The 15,756-nt window shown below is 54.7% G+C and overlaps 1 protein-coding gene across 2 annotated transcripts in view; it reads right to left on the reverse strand.

Moving 5' to 3' along the window:
• Window positions 1–1,846: 1,846 nt before the first annotated feature.
• The window catches only part of HPCAL1 (hippocalcin like 1), a 107,844-nt gene continuing 93,934 nt past the window's right edge, over window positions 1,847–15,756 (reverse strand). For both annotated transcript variants that reach the window (XM_057742714.1, XM_057742713.1), the window contains 3 exons: window positions 7,399–7,794; window positions 5,088–5,193; window positions 1,847–2,712 (listed from right to left, as the gene is read on the reverse strand). In XM_057742714.1, coding sequence (XP_057598697.1) covers window positions 2,615–2,712; window positions 5,088–5,193; window positions 7,399–7,776 — 582 coding nt within the window. In that variant the 5' untranslated portion in view covers window positions 7,777–7,794 and the 3' untranslated portion in view covers window positions 1,847–2,614. The remainder of the gene's footprint in view (window positions 2,713–5,087; window positions 5,194–7,398; window positions 7,795–15,756) is intronic.

Here is a 15,756-nt window from a genome sequence, read left to right on the forward strand (position 1 = left end):
TTCCCTTCCCTGGGCCTGTTTCTTCATCGCCTGAGACTCCCTAAGGAATCACACTGACCCCCAGACCCACATCTTCCACGTGTGGGTGGAAGCACTGGGGCGGTTATTTTAGGGCACCTCGACTGGGTCGTGGGGGTTCTGATAGTTGGTTAAACATTATTCTGGGTGTGTCTGTGAGCGTGTTCCTGGATGAGATTAGCTTTCGAATTAGCAGACTGAGTAAAGCAGCATGCTCCCCAGCCCCACCCCAGTGTGAGCGGCCTCATCCAAAGACTTGAATAGAACAAAAGGCTGAACCGAGCAAGGGAGGTTCTGTTCTCTGCCTGAGTTCTTGGGCTGGGACGTCGGTCTCCTGCCTTCAGACCCAGGCTGGAACGAATGCCGTCGGTTCTCCGGGGTCTCCGGCTGGCAGATCTGGGGACCAGTCAGCCCCCATAATCCTATGCGCCAACTCCTGCTAATGAATCCCACCCCAGTATCTATGAGTGTACACAGAGGGAGAGACACCCTGTTGGCTGTTTCCGCGGTGAACACTGCTACAGTGGTCACTCCCATCCCTGCCTCATTCCTGGGCAACGTCTCCTGTCAGTAGCACTGCAGCTCCCCTCCCCCCCCCAACAAGCGCTATTGATTTAACCTTGGCCAGTTCTAGTTACATTTTGTAAAATACAAGCCCTTCGCTGGGAGGGGAGATGCCTCTAGGCCAGGCAGAGCTGTGAAGGCACCATCCTGCCTCTCTGTAGACCCTGCCTCTCCACCCCAGGGTCACCTGGCCTCCTCCTCCCACCCCCCCCACCCCCGCCCGCTGGCACCGCCCATCAAGGTCTGGCCTTGGGCAGTGCCACTGGCTGGAAAGGCACCTGTATATGGGTGGGCTCACCGTATCTATTCAGAGGCGTGGAGTCGTAAAAGATATTAAGATGACTAGACTCAGCGAGGTCCCGTGGCCCGTGGGCCGGTGTGACAGACCCTGGAACCAGAACCCCAAACCTGTTCACCCCTCCCGGCACCATGCCCCTGGGGGAGGGGGCCCCCATCAGCTGGGTGCATCTTGACTGGCCGGTCGTGGTCACCTCCCTCTCCAGGCCAAGGCACTGAGAAGTGAGGCTGGGGCGTGGCGGGCAGGAGAATTTTGGGAAGTTCTCTTCCCTTTCAAGGAAGAACAGGAGACAGGGCTGCTTCCCGTCCTGCCTGTGGAAGGCTCCCATGTCAGCTGCACTGCCCTGCATGGCAACAGCCCTGCAGGAACCCCAAGGATTCAAGCGCAAGGACAAAAGCTGCCTTTGAGGCTGGGGGCAGATTGGTGGGGAGGTGGAAGGAACCTGGACATCCTCAGCAGCGCTCCCCAGCTGCTGCGGCTCTCCAGCTGCTAAGACAGCCAAGCCGACACGCGATGCAAATATCCCTATGGTTGAAGCCCCCTCTGCTGGGTTTTCTGCTTCAGAGACCAGAAGCGTCCCGATGGTCACACCAGGCCCACCCTCACGGCCCCATGCTGATGTCCCTGGTCCCCATTGCTCTTTCCTCGCCGGGGACGTGCGGTCCTGCTACCTTGCTGATTAAACCGCGGAGTTAGAGCGGGGAGCCGGGATGGGGTGCGGAGGCAGAAGCCTGACAGTCAAACCTGCCAAGAATAATCATCTTTTATCTCCACGAGTATTTCTTGGCATTGGGCAGATATTGAAGAGCAGGCTGCACAAGATTTATAGACACAGTGACAGCTACAGGGATGCAGGAGGGGCCAAGTTTACAAACAGCAGCTGGACCCACCGAGTCCACCTGTTCTGGAGGCCACGACAGCAGAACGTGGGCTCTCCCGGGCCAACACAAAACTCAGACCATTTCATTTATTTGATCATTTTAATACAGGAAATGCCAGACCAATCAACAAGGAGGACAAACCTTACAGAGATGCCTGCGTTCACTAGGTGGGCGGAAGGGTCTCCACAGCCCTGGGCACGCATGCATGTCCTTTCGAAAAAGGGCAGATTGAGGGCATCATACCACAAAAGAACCAGGCTCAGAGGGACCACAGGCCACGAGGGAACCACGCTTCAAAGGCGATCGAGGCATTAAATATAGGACCTACACATTACATTTCACTTCACCGTATGTATAACTTATATATTAAAAGAAAGGAGACCACAGTATATATACGTGCAAGCGGCTTTGGTCAGAGAAAACGAACGAGCTGGGTGGAGCCATGCACGGGGAGGGCTTGCCCGTCTATTCTCCCTCCGTTCTTGTCCCCATCTTTCCCATGGAGTCACCTGCAATCACAAAATCAATCAGCTGGCCTTGGCGCGATCTTAGAAAGTCCCATTGGGATCCTCGGCGTGTCCTCTGGACTCCCTGCAGGCGGGGAGGTGCCCCAGAAGCGAGGACACCGTGAGCCCTGCGTGTAAACACACCCCTGGGAGTCGCCCTGGAGGGACCGGGGAGGGGGTGGGAGAAGGCCAGGTGAGGAGAGAGGCGCGGCCGCCGAGCGAGCAGGTGTGTGTCGCCTGGCCGCTCCAGGAGAGCAGGAATGACTGAGGAGGCATCCACTTTTGCAAGCAAAGCTTAAATGGCAAGACAAGCCTGTGTTTCTCTGCACTGTCCAGATGCCGACCCCTTAGAATTGACTCGCGCTGCTGGGGTCACACTGTAACAACCGGACGATGGATGGGTCACTCTTGGCACCTTTAATGAATTCTTCCAGGGACAGTTTGCCTGTGGGATGCAGGATGGGAGAAATGGGAGTTAGCCAGTGCTTGCTGTTCTTTACCCTTAGGAGAGCACGGGGACAGCCTCTGTGTCAGGGATGCCCCCTTTGGTCCAAGTCTTGAGCCCTCCCAAAGCTGGACACATCCAGGCTCCACTCACTTGAGGGCATTTCTGGAAAAAACTTTCTTGTTTTCAGTGCTCACTGCAAAGCACTGGGCACCTCAAAGGACGTACGCAGTACGGTAGCAGGCTGTGCCTGGTGGGGCAATTCAAACCCTTTTAGAAATCACCCCATGCTTTATTTAAGACACATGAGCATTGTCCAGAAGAACACGGCCTCTGCCTCTGATCTATAACTAACCTGGGGGTGGAGAGGGCCAGGGCTGGGTGCGGAGTCCACTTCTTGCCTCTGCGTTTGAGGCTCTGCAGCTGTCGAACAGAGCCATCTAGCCCAGAGGACAGCAGTTAAGGGAACACAGGCGCTCGGGGCCGTGCCCAGCACACCAAGGGCTCACAGCTCTGCCGCCACGGGCAAGCTACCAACCTCGCCACGTCCCAGAGTCTTCCTTTGTGCGGTGGGATCGTGGGAACGCCCATCTCAAAGGGCCACTGGGAGGGTTGATGGAGAGGACGTGCTTGAGGGGTTCAGCCTGTGCCTGGCCCGCAGGATGCCCTCGGTGAGTGAGCAGGGACCTCCCGCCTGCCTACTGCAGGGACACCTCCTCCCGTGGGTCCCCAGCATGGGGGCGGGGCAGACAGGCTGGCCCCGCAGGGGACTAAACAAACCCAGACTGAGGGATGGGTTGGGAAGGGAGGGGCAGCCACCCCCTCAGCAGAAGAGAAGGTCTCCGGGCCCCTCTGATGATGCAGAGGGGATACTGGGCTTTGTTACTATTCGTACGGTTGGTGGGGACGTTCCTCTGACCACTCAGGGTGAGGAGCTTCTGAAAGCACTGGCCTCTCTTCTGGGCAGAACGCGGGGCTGGCAAGGGGCTGGGGGCCCTGAGTACAGTCTGTCCAGCAGCCATCAGGGTGTCCCTGGCGCTCAGCCAGGCTCAGGTCACAGGAGAGGGTGCTTCAGGGATACCTGCGCTTTCCTAGGGGGGCAGGGAAGCCAGGAAGGACGTGGGGCAGTCCCTGGAGAAGGATGAGGCCTGAGCTCTGGACCACCCCAGCTTCCCTCTTCTCTCCTCCAACATTGCCTCCTCTGCCCCTGCCCCGAGCTCCAGGGATGGACAGACCCTGGGGCTCACAGGAGCTCTGTCCCGATGGGGACAGGCCCAAGTTCACAAACAGCCTGGGAAGGTGCCCAGAGCGTGCCCTGAGGGGTTGGGGTAAGGAGGGGTGGAGGGAGGGCTGGGCTCTGTGCTAATCCTCACACCCGAGAGAGACTGAGTTATTATCCCCATTTCACAGAGGAGTAAACTGAGGCTTGGAAGAGCCAAGACTTGGAGCAGGTCTGTTGAACCCAAAGCCTGTGCTGCTGCCCTGGAGGGTGGAAGACGTGTTTTAAATCGGCCCAAAGGCAACGCCAGGCACAAGACCATCTTGTTTTATGTGTGATCGTGTTTTGAAAACTGTTTCCTTGCAGCTGATACGCCTGCAGCCACGCCTCACCGCTCCCCCTGCTGGCTCCGTCGTTGGCCTCATCTGCAAACTGCACTTTAAGGTTTAGGAGCTCTTTTCTGTGCATTAGCTTATTTTTAATCTCCAGCAGAGTCCAGGGGGTATTTTCTCTTTTTCTTTTCTAAGTGCTGCATTTCTTTATCCTTCAAAAGACAATCAGACCTGACTCTGGGACTGCACTTAGCGCCAGCAAGAGGCGCACATCTATTCAGTTTCACAGCTACCTTCCCGGCGTGGACCCTGCAGAGGCTCATGGCCAGGGCACAGGAGGAAACGTGGGGGCACATTCTCACTGCCTGGCCGCCACCGCCCCTCCTGGACACGCCACTTGTGCTGCGGTGTGGGCCCAGCACTGCTGCTACAGGCCAGCACGTTCTGACAGAGTCCCTGGGGCCACTGAGGCATGAGGGAGGGATGATGGGGGGGGCAAAGGGACCCCCACCATCCTGGACACTTGCTCCCAACCCCTCCAGGCCCTGGCTGCCATGGGCACGCCTGCCTCTTCTCCCTGGGGACATGCTCACGGGCCTACAGTCTCCCCGTTCGAGAAGCACACAGGAGACCACGGCTCAGGAGGCAGGACACTCACCCAGGTGCCCCAGATTCTGAACCCCGGCTCTCCCCTCTGCATGGCTGCAGTAGTCAGGCAGGTCGGGGTGGGCCGGGCGAGGCCTGAGAAGCTGCAGGGAAGGAGGAAAGGGTCCCAAACACATCTCTGCTCCCAGCAGCGTGGCCCAGAGGCACGGGGAACCTACCGTCATTGTTGGTGTCCATCTGCCTGAAGATCTTGTCTGTCCGTTTCTCGGGCGTGGACTCATCCTCCGGCATCTTCATCACGGAGGACACCATTTTGTATATAGCCTGCAAAGGGGCACATAGATGCGTGTGCTCAGAGGTTCCGGGGTGCTCCTGGGTGGATGGGGCATAGGCGTGAGCTTCCGCCAAGCCCCCAGCAGGAGGAGAGTCCGGGATGCTCCCCGCTACTCCCAACAGTGCATATCACCAACGGCATGCGAGCAAAAGGAAGCCAGACTCGTTCACATGAAGTTCAAGCATAGGCAAAAGGACCCACTGTGACAACTCTTAGTAAGACAGGGGTTGTCTGCAGGTCAGGAGGTGGGACAGTTCTTGGGCGTCCTGGGGGGCTGGGAATGTTCCCTACATCATCGAGGGTGGTAGTGACACGGGCACGTATGTGCCCAGCCCATCACTCAACATACTTGACATGGGATTGCTGTCCCTTAGTTAAAAGCAAAAAAGACTTAGCCCCTGAAACCCACAGGGAGAAACACATAACCAGCCCCAGGAAGGACAGGGCCAGGGCAGATGGGCCTCTCCCACGGGACTGAGAAGCTTCTTTTCAGGATGCTGCCGTCCGAGGGCTCAGCAACGCTGCCGGCTGTCTCTGTGTGTCTCTGTCCAAGGGGCCTGGCCCAGTGGGGTGTGTGTGTGTGTGTGTGTGTGTGTGTGTGTGTGTGTGTGTGTGAGATGAGGGGGCAGAGATGAGGCCAGTGACTAGCAGCTCATCAGAGTGACAGGCGAGGGGGCGGGGCTGTGCCACAGGGGAATTCTGTGCGGAAATGGCTTGACGGATCCTCTCATTCCTGAAGCAACACACCAAGAGCAGAAATCTGAGAGGTGTAGCATCTTAAAAAGCGGGTTTACAAAACAAAACCAAAAAAGAATGATCCCAAGTGAGGCTTCTGGTATCTCGTACTCTCCCTTCCTCGCCCCTCTCCATTTGCGGGACGGGGTGGACTAGGCCACACAGCATGGCCGGTGTGTATTTCAGAGCCTCTTGGGACAGGACCCCGCTCCTGGGGACGGGCCAGGCACTTGTCTGAGTGCAGAGGAGACACAGCCAAGACCCTTCTTGGCCTCTGGTGGGCTGTGAAGTACTTAGAACCCAGTCCATTTTGACAAAGGTGTAGCAGCTGGGTGTCCTGCTCAGCAGCCGAGGGGCCACGTGCAGGGGCCAGGGGAAGGATCTCAGCGTTTGGGAACTTGGTCTGGGGGCCTAGCAGCCGGATCCCGTTTGGATGGGCGTAGGGCCCCTCCCTGTTCTGCTGTGTCTCTAGGTCTCAGCTGGGCCGGTCTGCTTGGCCAGGGACAGGGAAGCAGAAGGGACAGCTTGCAGGCGGGGACAGGTGATTCCTGGGAAGGAGATTTCTTCCTTCCATCACCGCTTGTCGCTGAGAGCCAGGAGTGACGGCTGAAGCACAGAGTCCCCTGAACCTGCGCTGACTTATTCTCACTGTGTGAAAACCACCGGTTTGGGAAATAGGATGGTCACTCCTCAGACCGCTTGCTGCTGGTCCAGGAGTTCATGGGTTTGATACCCTCTGTCTGTGGCTTAGCCCGGAAGTTCCTTCCATGTAGAGAACCCCTCCTCTGAGGAATTCTAGAACGGAACCCCCCCAGGCTCCAGGAGTGGGGGTGCAGGGGGGACCCCGGGAGCGGCAGCTCTGTGCCTCTCTACCACACACCTAGGAAGCTGGGGAAGTGAACAACACTCAGTTTCTTTCTGGAAAACAGCTTCCCGTGCCAGAGCTGTTGACAGGAGGCGAGGAGAAGAGGTCTCTGAAGTGCTTTCTGTGCCAGAGCTTATTCTATGACCACTCATGTTTCAGTTCTGCTTTACAACTAACGGCATGTTCCCGGGGTCATGACACGCTGTTTGTTGCGTTCTCAAATACGGGTACTGGAAAAGGCCTTGACAGGGGCCTTCTGCAAGCATCAAGGGTCCTCTCAATCACTATAATTCTCAGCTCCGTTCATGGTTAGAAGATCACTCCCTCACCCCCCGATTTTGTGAAATGCAGACAATGACGGCCCCCGCCCCCCCCCATTAGGGTTGAGAAGACTTATCGAAGTGCTTAGGGCAGGCCTGATGTACGGCCAGCAAACAAAGGCTCTTCTCATCACTATTTGCAAGGACCCGCCGGTCCGATGACAACTGTTCCCTTTCAAAAGGGCGCGCGCGGGAGGGGCTGGCAGCCACCTGGCTGGGAAGGCCCCGGGCCAGGCGAGGCCCCCGCCCCACCTGCCCCTCCCTCCGGGCCGCACCTGCACGATCTCCAGCATCTCGCTGCGGCTGATGTAGCCGTTGCCGTCCAGGTCGTACATGCTGAAGGCCCACTTGAGCTTCTGCTCCAGCTTGCCCCGCGAGGTCACACTCAGTGCGATGATGAACTCCCTGAAGTCGATGGTGCCGTCGCCGTTGGTGTCGAAGGTGCGGAAGACGTGCTCGGCGAACTTGGAGGCGTCGCCGTAGGGGAAGAAGTTGGCGTAGATCTTCTTGAACTCGTCCACGGTCAGGTGGCCGGTGGGGCAGTCCTTGAGGAAGCCCTTGTACCACTCCTGCAGCTCATGGTCCGTGAACTCCGTGTTCTCCCGCAGGTCCTGCAGCACCTCAGGCCGCAGCTTGCTGTTCTGCTTGCCCATGACAGCCGGCGGCGACACCTGCAAGACAGGGGGGCCGGGCTGGGGACATCGGGGCCGCCTGCAGCCACCGAGCAGGGCGGAGAATGTCCCCCGCCAAGGGCTGGAGACGCCCGACTCCGGCCATCATGGTGATGAGATATAGTGGCCCCTCTAGGACCCCTGCGGGAGGCAGGCCCTTAGTCTGTGTACCACTAGGAAGGCAGGGATGCTCCAGTGGAGTAGGGACCGGCCATCTCCCATGGCAAGACATATCTTCACTTCCAGAATGTGGAAATGTGGGAAAAACAGCAACTTAAAACCAGTGGAATGAGGCGTTTATCAAGTGCCCAACAAGGGTTGTACAAGATTGGAGGGTGAAATCCTTCCTCTCATCTCCCTCATCAGTTCCAGGCAGAACTGCCACGCTGACTGCACCCCACACCCTGTGCTCTGAGCAGTTCTTTTCTCTTTTGGGCACCTTGTTCTGATTTTATCCTTAGAACAGGAATCCAGAAACTTTTTTTTACCCGTGCCCCTTGCAGTGGAAGCTCGGAGTCCTAACCACTGGACCACCAGGAAGTCCCAGGCATCCAGAAACTTTGAAGGAGTTCCTTCTTGTTTTTGCCTCTGAGAAACCCTCTGGTTGGGAGTGGGGAGTGTGGATCTAGAATTAACACCGAGAGTACACGATGTCTCCAATGTTCATAGTAAAATCTCAGGCACCTGCGGGCCTGTGGAAGTGTGCTCCCCACAGAGGTTTTCCACAAGGCCTGTACCTAAGACCCTGGGGTGATACTCCTGTGACATTAATACAGCTTTCACCTCGCCACCTCATTTTATTTTCTGATTTTTCACAGAAACACGAGTACATGACCTAATCATTTTTGAAGCATATAAAATAGAAAATAAAAACAAAAGATTTTCCACCCTTGCCCCAGAGGTAAGCACCTTGAACTGCTTCTCAACATTATGTACCGACTCCCCATCAGGAAAGATAATCAGTATTTTTCCTGGCACTTCTTCTTTCTTCTTTGTCTCCTCCCAGGTTTTATTAGTTTTATACACACATGTCATTGTTTTTACTTGTTATCTTTATGACTTGAAATTATATAAAATTTAAATTTATATAAATTTAAATTATAGAAAAGTTCCTTTTCTAACCCCCAGGTAGGGGGATTTGGGAACATCTTTCAAAATTACAAACACATTCCCTTTGACGCTGCACCCCCACTTCTAGGCACAAATCTAAAGATGGTCTCACCCGTGCAAATAGTCTGTGCGCACAGACACTTCCTGCTCTGCTGGCTGTGATACCAAACAACCTGGGTGGCTGTCATTATGGACTGATATGATATAAATCTTCAAGATCTATTTTTAAGCGAAAAGAAAAGGTGCAGAACAGCATACAGAGTTTGCTGCCGCTTATGGGGAAAAAAATGAGAGAGAAAATAGAGGTGTGCATGTCTGTATGTTTGGAATGACTTCTTGGGAAATGATAACACTGGCTACAGAAAGAGAGATAGCTAATAGACAAGAGTCAAACGGAGAGTTTTTAGTGTAAATCTTTGTAACTTCAAATGTTGAACTGTGTATTTTTTAATTCAAAAAATAAACACACAAGCAGCCTCTATTTCTTGCTCGAGCAACTTGACATGGATCTCTCGCAGTAAGATCAAGCTACTGATCCCCTTCCCCTCCCCCAACCTCTCCACCTACCTTCCACACCAGCTCCTGCCGTGCGTGGGAACCACTGTGTGTACATCGTCAAGGTTTACAATCTCTACTTTCTGCTTTACCTATAGGTTGATCCTGATAAGTGGAAACCAGCAAATCTCCATGTAACTTGGTTGTCAGTTTCCAATGGCCCCCAGCACCTTCCACCCCCAGCAGTCCCACCCCCCACCCCAGGGCTCCCAGACTCGACTTCAGATGCCCTGCACAGCACACACTTCCACCTCCGCATTTCCTACACGAAAAAGACTACTCTTCAGTCCTTTACTCGGTTCAGCTGCTCTCAAGGCTTTGTATTTTCCACACTCCTCTTAATTGTGAAAGTCTCCTAGCCAGCGTCTGAAGGGTGAGGAAGAGGAGTGGTTTGTCTTAGGTGTCTCTTCTCAACCTCCCATCCCACGCTTCAAAGGTGGCAACCACGTGCAGAAGGGGCCGACTGTGCAGGGTTTCACTGAATCTGCCCATCCTCACTCTTCACTCCATCAGCGGAGACCAAGGCCGTTCCGCCAGCAGTGTGTGCCCACGTGTCCGCAGCGGTGGGCAGAGCAGGGCAGCTGCTGTCGTGGACTGAACTGTTCCCCCCAACTTCACATGTTGAAGTCCTAACCCCAGAACCTCAGAATGCGGCTGTATTTGGAGACAGGGCCCTTAAGATAAATGAGGTCATGTGGGTAGGGCCTAATCCAATCCGACTGGTACCCTTGAAAGAGGAGCTTGGGACACAGAGGGAAGACCACGTGAGGACATGTGGAGAAGACGGCCGTCTACAAGCCAAGGAGAAAAGCCTCAGAAGGGACCAAATCTGCCGACAACTTCATCTCAGACTTCCAGTCTCCAGAACTGTGAGAAATACATTTCTGTCTCTGAAGCTGCCTGGTGTGTGGTACTTGGATGCCACAGCCTGGGACCCTAAGACAGGTGCCCAGGGCACTGACCTGATACCACTCGGCATCAAGGTCTGTGGGGCAGAACTCCGTGCCAGGCACCATGAGGTTCCCAAAGCTTTACCTCCTGGCGTGCCGGCACCAGGGACAATCAGAAGAAGGCCCAGGGGCTGGGGGCACTTTTGTGTGCACCAGACACCTTGTCTGTATCAGTCCCGCTTCACCAGGGAGGAAACAGACAGGGGGCTCTGCAGGCTCAGCCAACCCTTGGACCAGGTCGTCTGGCCCCCTGTCCCACATCTTGCTGGGGACAGCCGGGGAGGCCAGTGCAGAGGAGGGCACTGTGGTCATGACCATGGCTTTCCCGGCTGCCTTTGACAGTTAGCGGCACATCCTGTCCCCGGTTACCATTCCTGCATGTTTCACTGTGGAAACAAGCCACCTTCTGTGAAGCTCTGGGCTCTGAGAGCTCAGAGTTGGTCCTTTTACATCTTTTTTTTTTTTTTCTTTTTTTTTTTTTTATTGCGCCACATGGCTTGTGGGATCTTTGTTCCCTGACCAGGGATCGAACTCAGGCCCTGGCAGTGAGACTGCCAAGTCCTAACCACTGGACAGCCAGGGAAGTCCCATGGTCGGTCCTTTTAGAATCCATTCGCCTCAATGAAAACCAAACCACTGCTCAGAACAACGGTATCAACTGGCCTCAGAATGCGATTTGCGTTCTTTCAGATCCCACAGAAACATCAAACTCCTAACATCTCCTCCCCCCGATGTAACAAATGTTTATGGAAAGGAAGGGACCACATCAGGGAGTGTGACAGGTATGGTCAACATAGCTGCTAGAAGGTGACAGCTGAGGTCTCCGAGGTCTGCCTGGGGAGGCTCCAGCTTTCCCAGCCCTTCTCACGTGTCCCTGCAGGCAGACACATGGCGCTGCAGAATCCTGGCTCCCCACTGGGCCAGCACAGAGCAGGTGTCTGTGCTGGTTGTGTACACGCACACACAGACACCTGCTAGCTCTGGAGGCAGGGAGTTTGCTGGCGTGGCTGGCACTCCAGCAGAGCCTGGGTGTGTCCACCTTTGGAGGATTCAACGCACGGCGCCCTTCCTGAGGGCTCTGGGGGCAGAGGGGACGGGGAGGGGAGAAGGCAGGACTCTGGGACAGACATATCAGGCACGGGTCCTGCCTTTGAAGAGCTCATCAAGGCCAGAGCACGTGGGATGCAGGCGAGTCACTCACACTGGTCCATTTCAGCATCAAAAAACCCCACAGCCATCACGCTAACTTCAGCCACAATTCACCAAGCATCCACACTGTGCCACACGCAGCACAGACGTTTCACAAATAGTAAAACAGAGGCCCGGGGGTGTTGAGTAACTTTCCCAGGGCCCCGCAGCTGCTGGAACTGAGGTGAGACCAGGAGCCCACCTTGACCTTACCACAGAGCTCTATGATCGACCTTGAAGCCTGGGGGGTGGGCAGGGCAGGCCTGGCATTCCCGGCTGTGAGGAGAAGAAAAGCAAGGCTGGGAGAAATTAAGGGCTGTGGCTGTGTCCAGGAAACAAAAAAGATACATTTTACTTTGGGGGAAAACTATCAAATCATGGATGAAAAAACACATTTTCCTGCCCTTGTCTTGAAGGCTGAGTTAGTAAAGTCTGGGGCTGTCAAAATCACAGCTGATGAGAGACCACATTTTTGAGGATGACATTGCAGGAATCCATCATTGGTTTTCCAGTGTCCTTTAGGGAGACCCCACGGCTTCAAAGTAGGTCACCCACCTCTGCTTTGATTTCTTGACCACGCCCAGGCAGGTGAATTAAAGGGTTGACTTATGGCATTACCATTTTAAAAGTCGGCAACATTAATTTTGCTACAGAAAGTTCGAGACCACTCCAAGGATGTCGAAGCCAACCTGAGATACCAGGTAAAAATCCAGGGTTGGGGAGGAGGGTTCTGTTTGTAGAACTGCCCTAAGAGCACAAGCTGAATTTAGATGAAAAGAGTTCTAGAGATAACTGGTTGCACAACAGTGTGAATGTACTTAAAACGACGGAACTGTATACTTAGAAATGGCTAAGATGGTCAGCTTTATGTTATGTATATTTTACCATGACTTTTAAAAGGGGGATGTATTCCTGGGAGGGCCGGGGGTATAAGGACCACAGTGTTCTTTGGGCCCCTTTGCAGTCTGATCATCCAGGATCACGGGGTCTGGAGGTCCCAGGTTGAAGAATTCTGTGTCCCTATTGAGATGGGGAAGCCTCTCATCACAAGGGCTGACTCCGCCACCCCCAAGAAAGGCAATGGAGTTAGGGAAGGCGGTGCAGCATCTCCTGGAAGAATCTGGACACTCGCTGTCTATAAATCCCACGTGCCTCACCACACCCTGCACCTGAGCAACTGTGCAAATGCTTGTGCACATGTGTCCACTAGCCAGCGCTCTGCTCCCCAAAAGCCTCAGCTCAGGAGTGCAGGCCACCTTTGTCCTTGGCGTGTCCTCAGGGCCTGGCGCCAGGCTGGGTGCACAGGGCGTGTCCGGTAACCTCCAGTCCACTGAATGCCTGGAGACCTAGGTCCTGGTTCTCAGGCCTCCAGGCTGCTTATGGCATACAGATGGGGCATAATAAGTGACATGAAGGGGTGGGGAGTGGGGTGGGAGGCGGTCTAAGCTCTGAGGAATCCTTCATTCCCATGTGGGCCCGAGGCAGCCTGCCTAGGAAGACAGCACGTGGAATCCAAACTGAATGACAAAGACTTTAAAAGCCACTGGAGGCTCAACCCCCACAGGCCACCTTTAGGGCACACATGGCAGGTTCCAGGCCCTGCAGGTGGGGGGTCACGCTTGACCAGGCTGGGAGAAGCAAGGTCATCTCCATCACCTCCGTCTTAGAGACAAAGAACTGAGGCTTTGGTGGGACACGAGCTTGGCTGTGGCAGGCAGGGCTGGGACCTTCCCTGAGCCATTTCAGCGCCCAGGTCCATGGGCGGGGACGGAGGCCACCGAGGTGCTCCCAGCTGGCGGTGTGCTCCTCCTCAGCCCCCTCGCCACCACACGTCTCACCAGACAGTTTTGCAAGACGGCCTTCGCACCGTGACTCTCATGAAGCTAGGAAGTGGGGTCCATGAACGTCAAAGAAAGCCCCCCCAGCACTCCCAGGCAACCCCTGGGCCGGCCTGCGTGTGCTACCCACAGGCTCAGATGAAACGTCTAAGAAGGACCGCATTTCTGTACTCTGTCCTGGAGGCTCTTGGCCTGAAGCAGGCGGCCTCAAGGGAACACTGATCGTGGAAAGCTGCACCCGGGTGACCCCTCTGTTACTAATTAAGCCAACGAACCAACCTTATTGACGACCGGCTGGCTGGGAAGACAGCTGACAAAACGCAAGCCTTTCTGCAAAGACAAAGCCACCACTCCCACTTCCCAGCGGGAATGGCCCCTGGCCCTGTCATCAGGCAAAGAGCCCAGCCTTCATTTACCATAAAATCTTACTTTCATCTCCAGTGAAAGATAAGGTGAAGAACAGACGTGCGGGGGTTGGGGGGGGGAGGGGGGATGATTCAAGGTCAGAGCCATCTCCTACTGGGCTTAAAAAGCTTCACGACCAAGCAAGGGTTGAATCAGACAAGCAACAGCCTTCTGAGAGCATCGAAGATGACATTTTAATTCACAGTAATGGAAAAATGAAGGAGGGAGTAAATGTAGCGCTAATATCCATCTCTCTGGTTCTCAGTTACCCTGTTATTGTTCTTAATGTGTTAAATTGTAAAGAAGAAAAAGTAAACATGTAGCTGGGGAGCCCTATGAAAATATTTAACCCGAAGTCGGTATTGCCTGCAAATTAAAGCCTTTTTAATGGCGTAGTTGTATCAGCTGCCCAGGGAGGCTCCTGGAGCCCAGCTTGCGAATGTCCCATTAATCACAGCTCAACGCCGGCTGCCGGCGAGCGCAGACATTTCATCCCATTGCCCTAAAACGCTTTCATCAACTCAGCTCTCCAAAGCTTGCTGGGCCAACCAGACTCAGAAACACTTGGAGGGAAGATGATGGGAGAGGTGGGAGGAACCAACTCCTCATAAAAGGCCAAAGCTCCGGATGAGGCTGGAGGGGCGGCTGCCGTGAATTTGCACTTCAAGGGACCGGAGGGCTCATTTGAGACAGTGCTTGTTCTGTTTGGGTCAGCACAGGACACGGGGAGGGGCGCGGGAGGGGCAGGAGAAAAACAGGCGGTTTGTGTTGTTTCTCATGCAGCAGCAGCCCTGGGTCCTTCTCCTGGGGACTTATGGACAAACTCTCCTCCTGGGGCTGAGCCCCGGCCCTAGGGAGAAAAGAGGACGACTGCATTTGTGTCCTGTCTTCCTCCAAGTAAGCAGTGGGGAAGCAAGACGCCTCCTGCTACCTTGGCTTCTAGGGCAGCTGCTCTGAGGAGGGGCCAGTCCTGTCCCAAGAGGTCTGTGGCAAGTGCCAGGACCCGGTGCCCCGTGGCTCCGGCTGCAGTGAGGTGGGGTGGACGCTAGAGGGCGGGGTCGGGCAGGCTCCCCAGGACCTAGCTAGAGACCCCGCCTCCCAGGTTCCTGACCCCGCCCCTGCCACGCCCCCTCCACCTCGCTGGTGCCTCAGTTTTTCCATCTCTAAGCTGTATTTGTTCAATACAGTAAACCCCCTGCCACACGTGGCTACTGAGCACTTAAAATGTGGCGGGTCTGAATTCATATATGTGTTCTAGGAGTAAAATCACGTTGGATTTTGACGGCTTAATGCGGGGAAAAAAAATTCTCAATGATTTGTGTATCCTTATTACATGTGAAATGATAAATGATACCATTTGAGCTATAGTGGATTATGTTGATCATGTTGGTAACATTAATCTCACCTGCTTTTTACTTTTTAAGGTGGCTCCCAGAAAAGTTAAAATTACATATGTAGGTGGCTTGCATTTTATTTCTAGCAGCTACTCAGCACTGGGGAGATCTTTGGGGCACAGTTTAGGGAGCCACCAAGTTCATTAGCGCCCTGTTTACAGGCCCACTGCTAACTGTGACCCAGCTGGGAGAGGCAACCTGTGTTTATTTCGCTCCTTGGTGCCCTTGAGTGAAAGATAATGGTGTTTGCATTTCATAATTACATGTGAGTCCCACAAGTTTCTATTTTCAGCAGCTCTGAGAACTTTATCTGAGGCCAGCTGCAGTGAAGACCCAGGTCTGGTCCTTGCTGAGGTGTATGGCCAGGAGGAGGGGCTGCAGAAAGGGGGTGTTCCTCCTCCTCCTCTGAGGGAGAACACGGAAGCCCCAGGTGAGACCTGGGGAAAGAGGTGGCTACAGGGTGTGCTTAGACCCAAGTTCAGCCCTCAGACCTTGGGGAGCCTGTTTCCGGAGGCTTCCTGA

The sequence above is a fragment of the Hippopotamus amphibius genome, chromosome 7 (assembly GCF_030028045.1).
Source record: "Hippopotamus amphibius kiboko isolate mHipAmp2 chromosome 7, mHipAmp2.hap2, whole genome shotgun sequence".
Lineage (NCBI taxonomy): Eukaryota > Metazoa > Chordata > Mammalia > Artiodactyla > Hippopotamidae > Hippopotamus > Hippopotamus amphibius.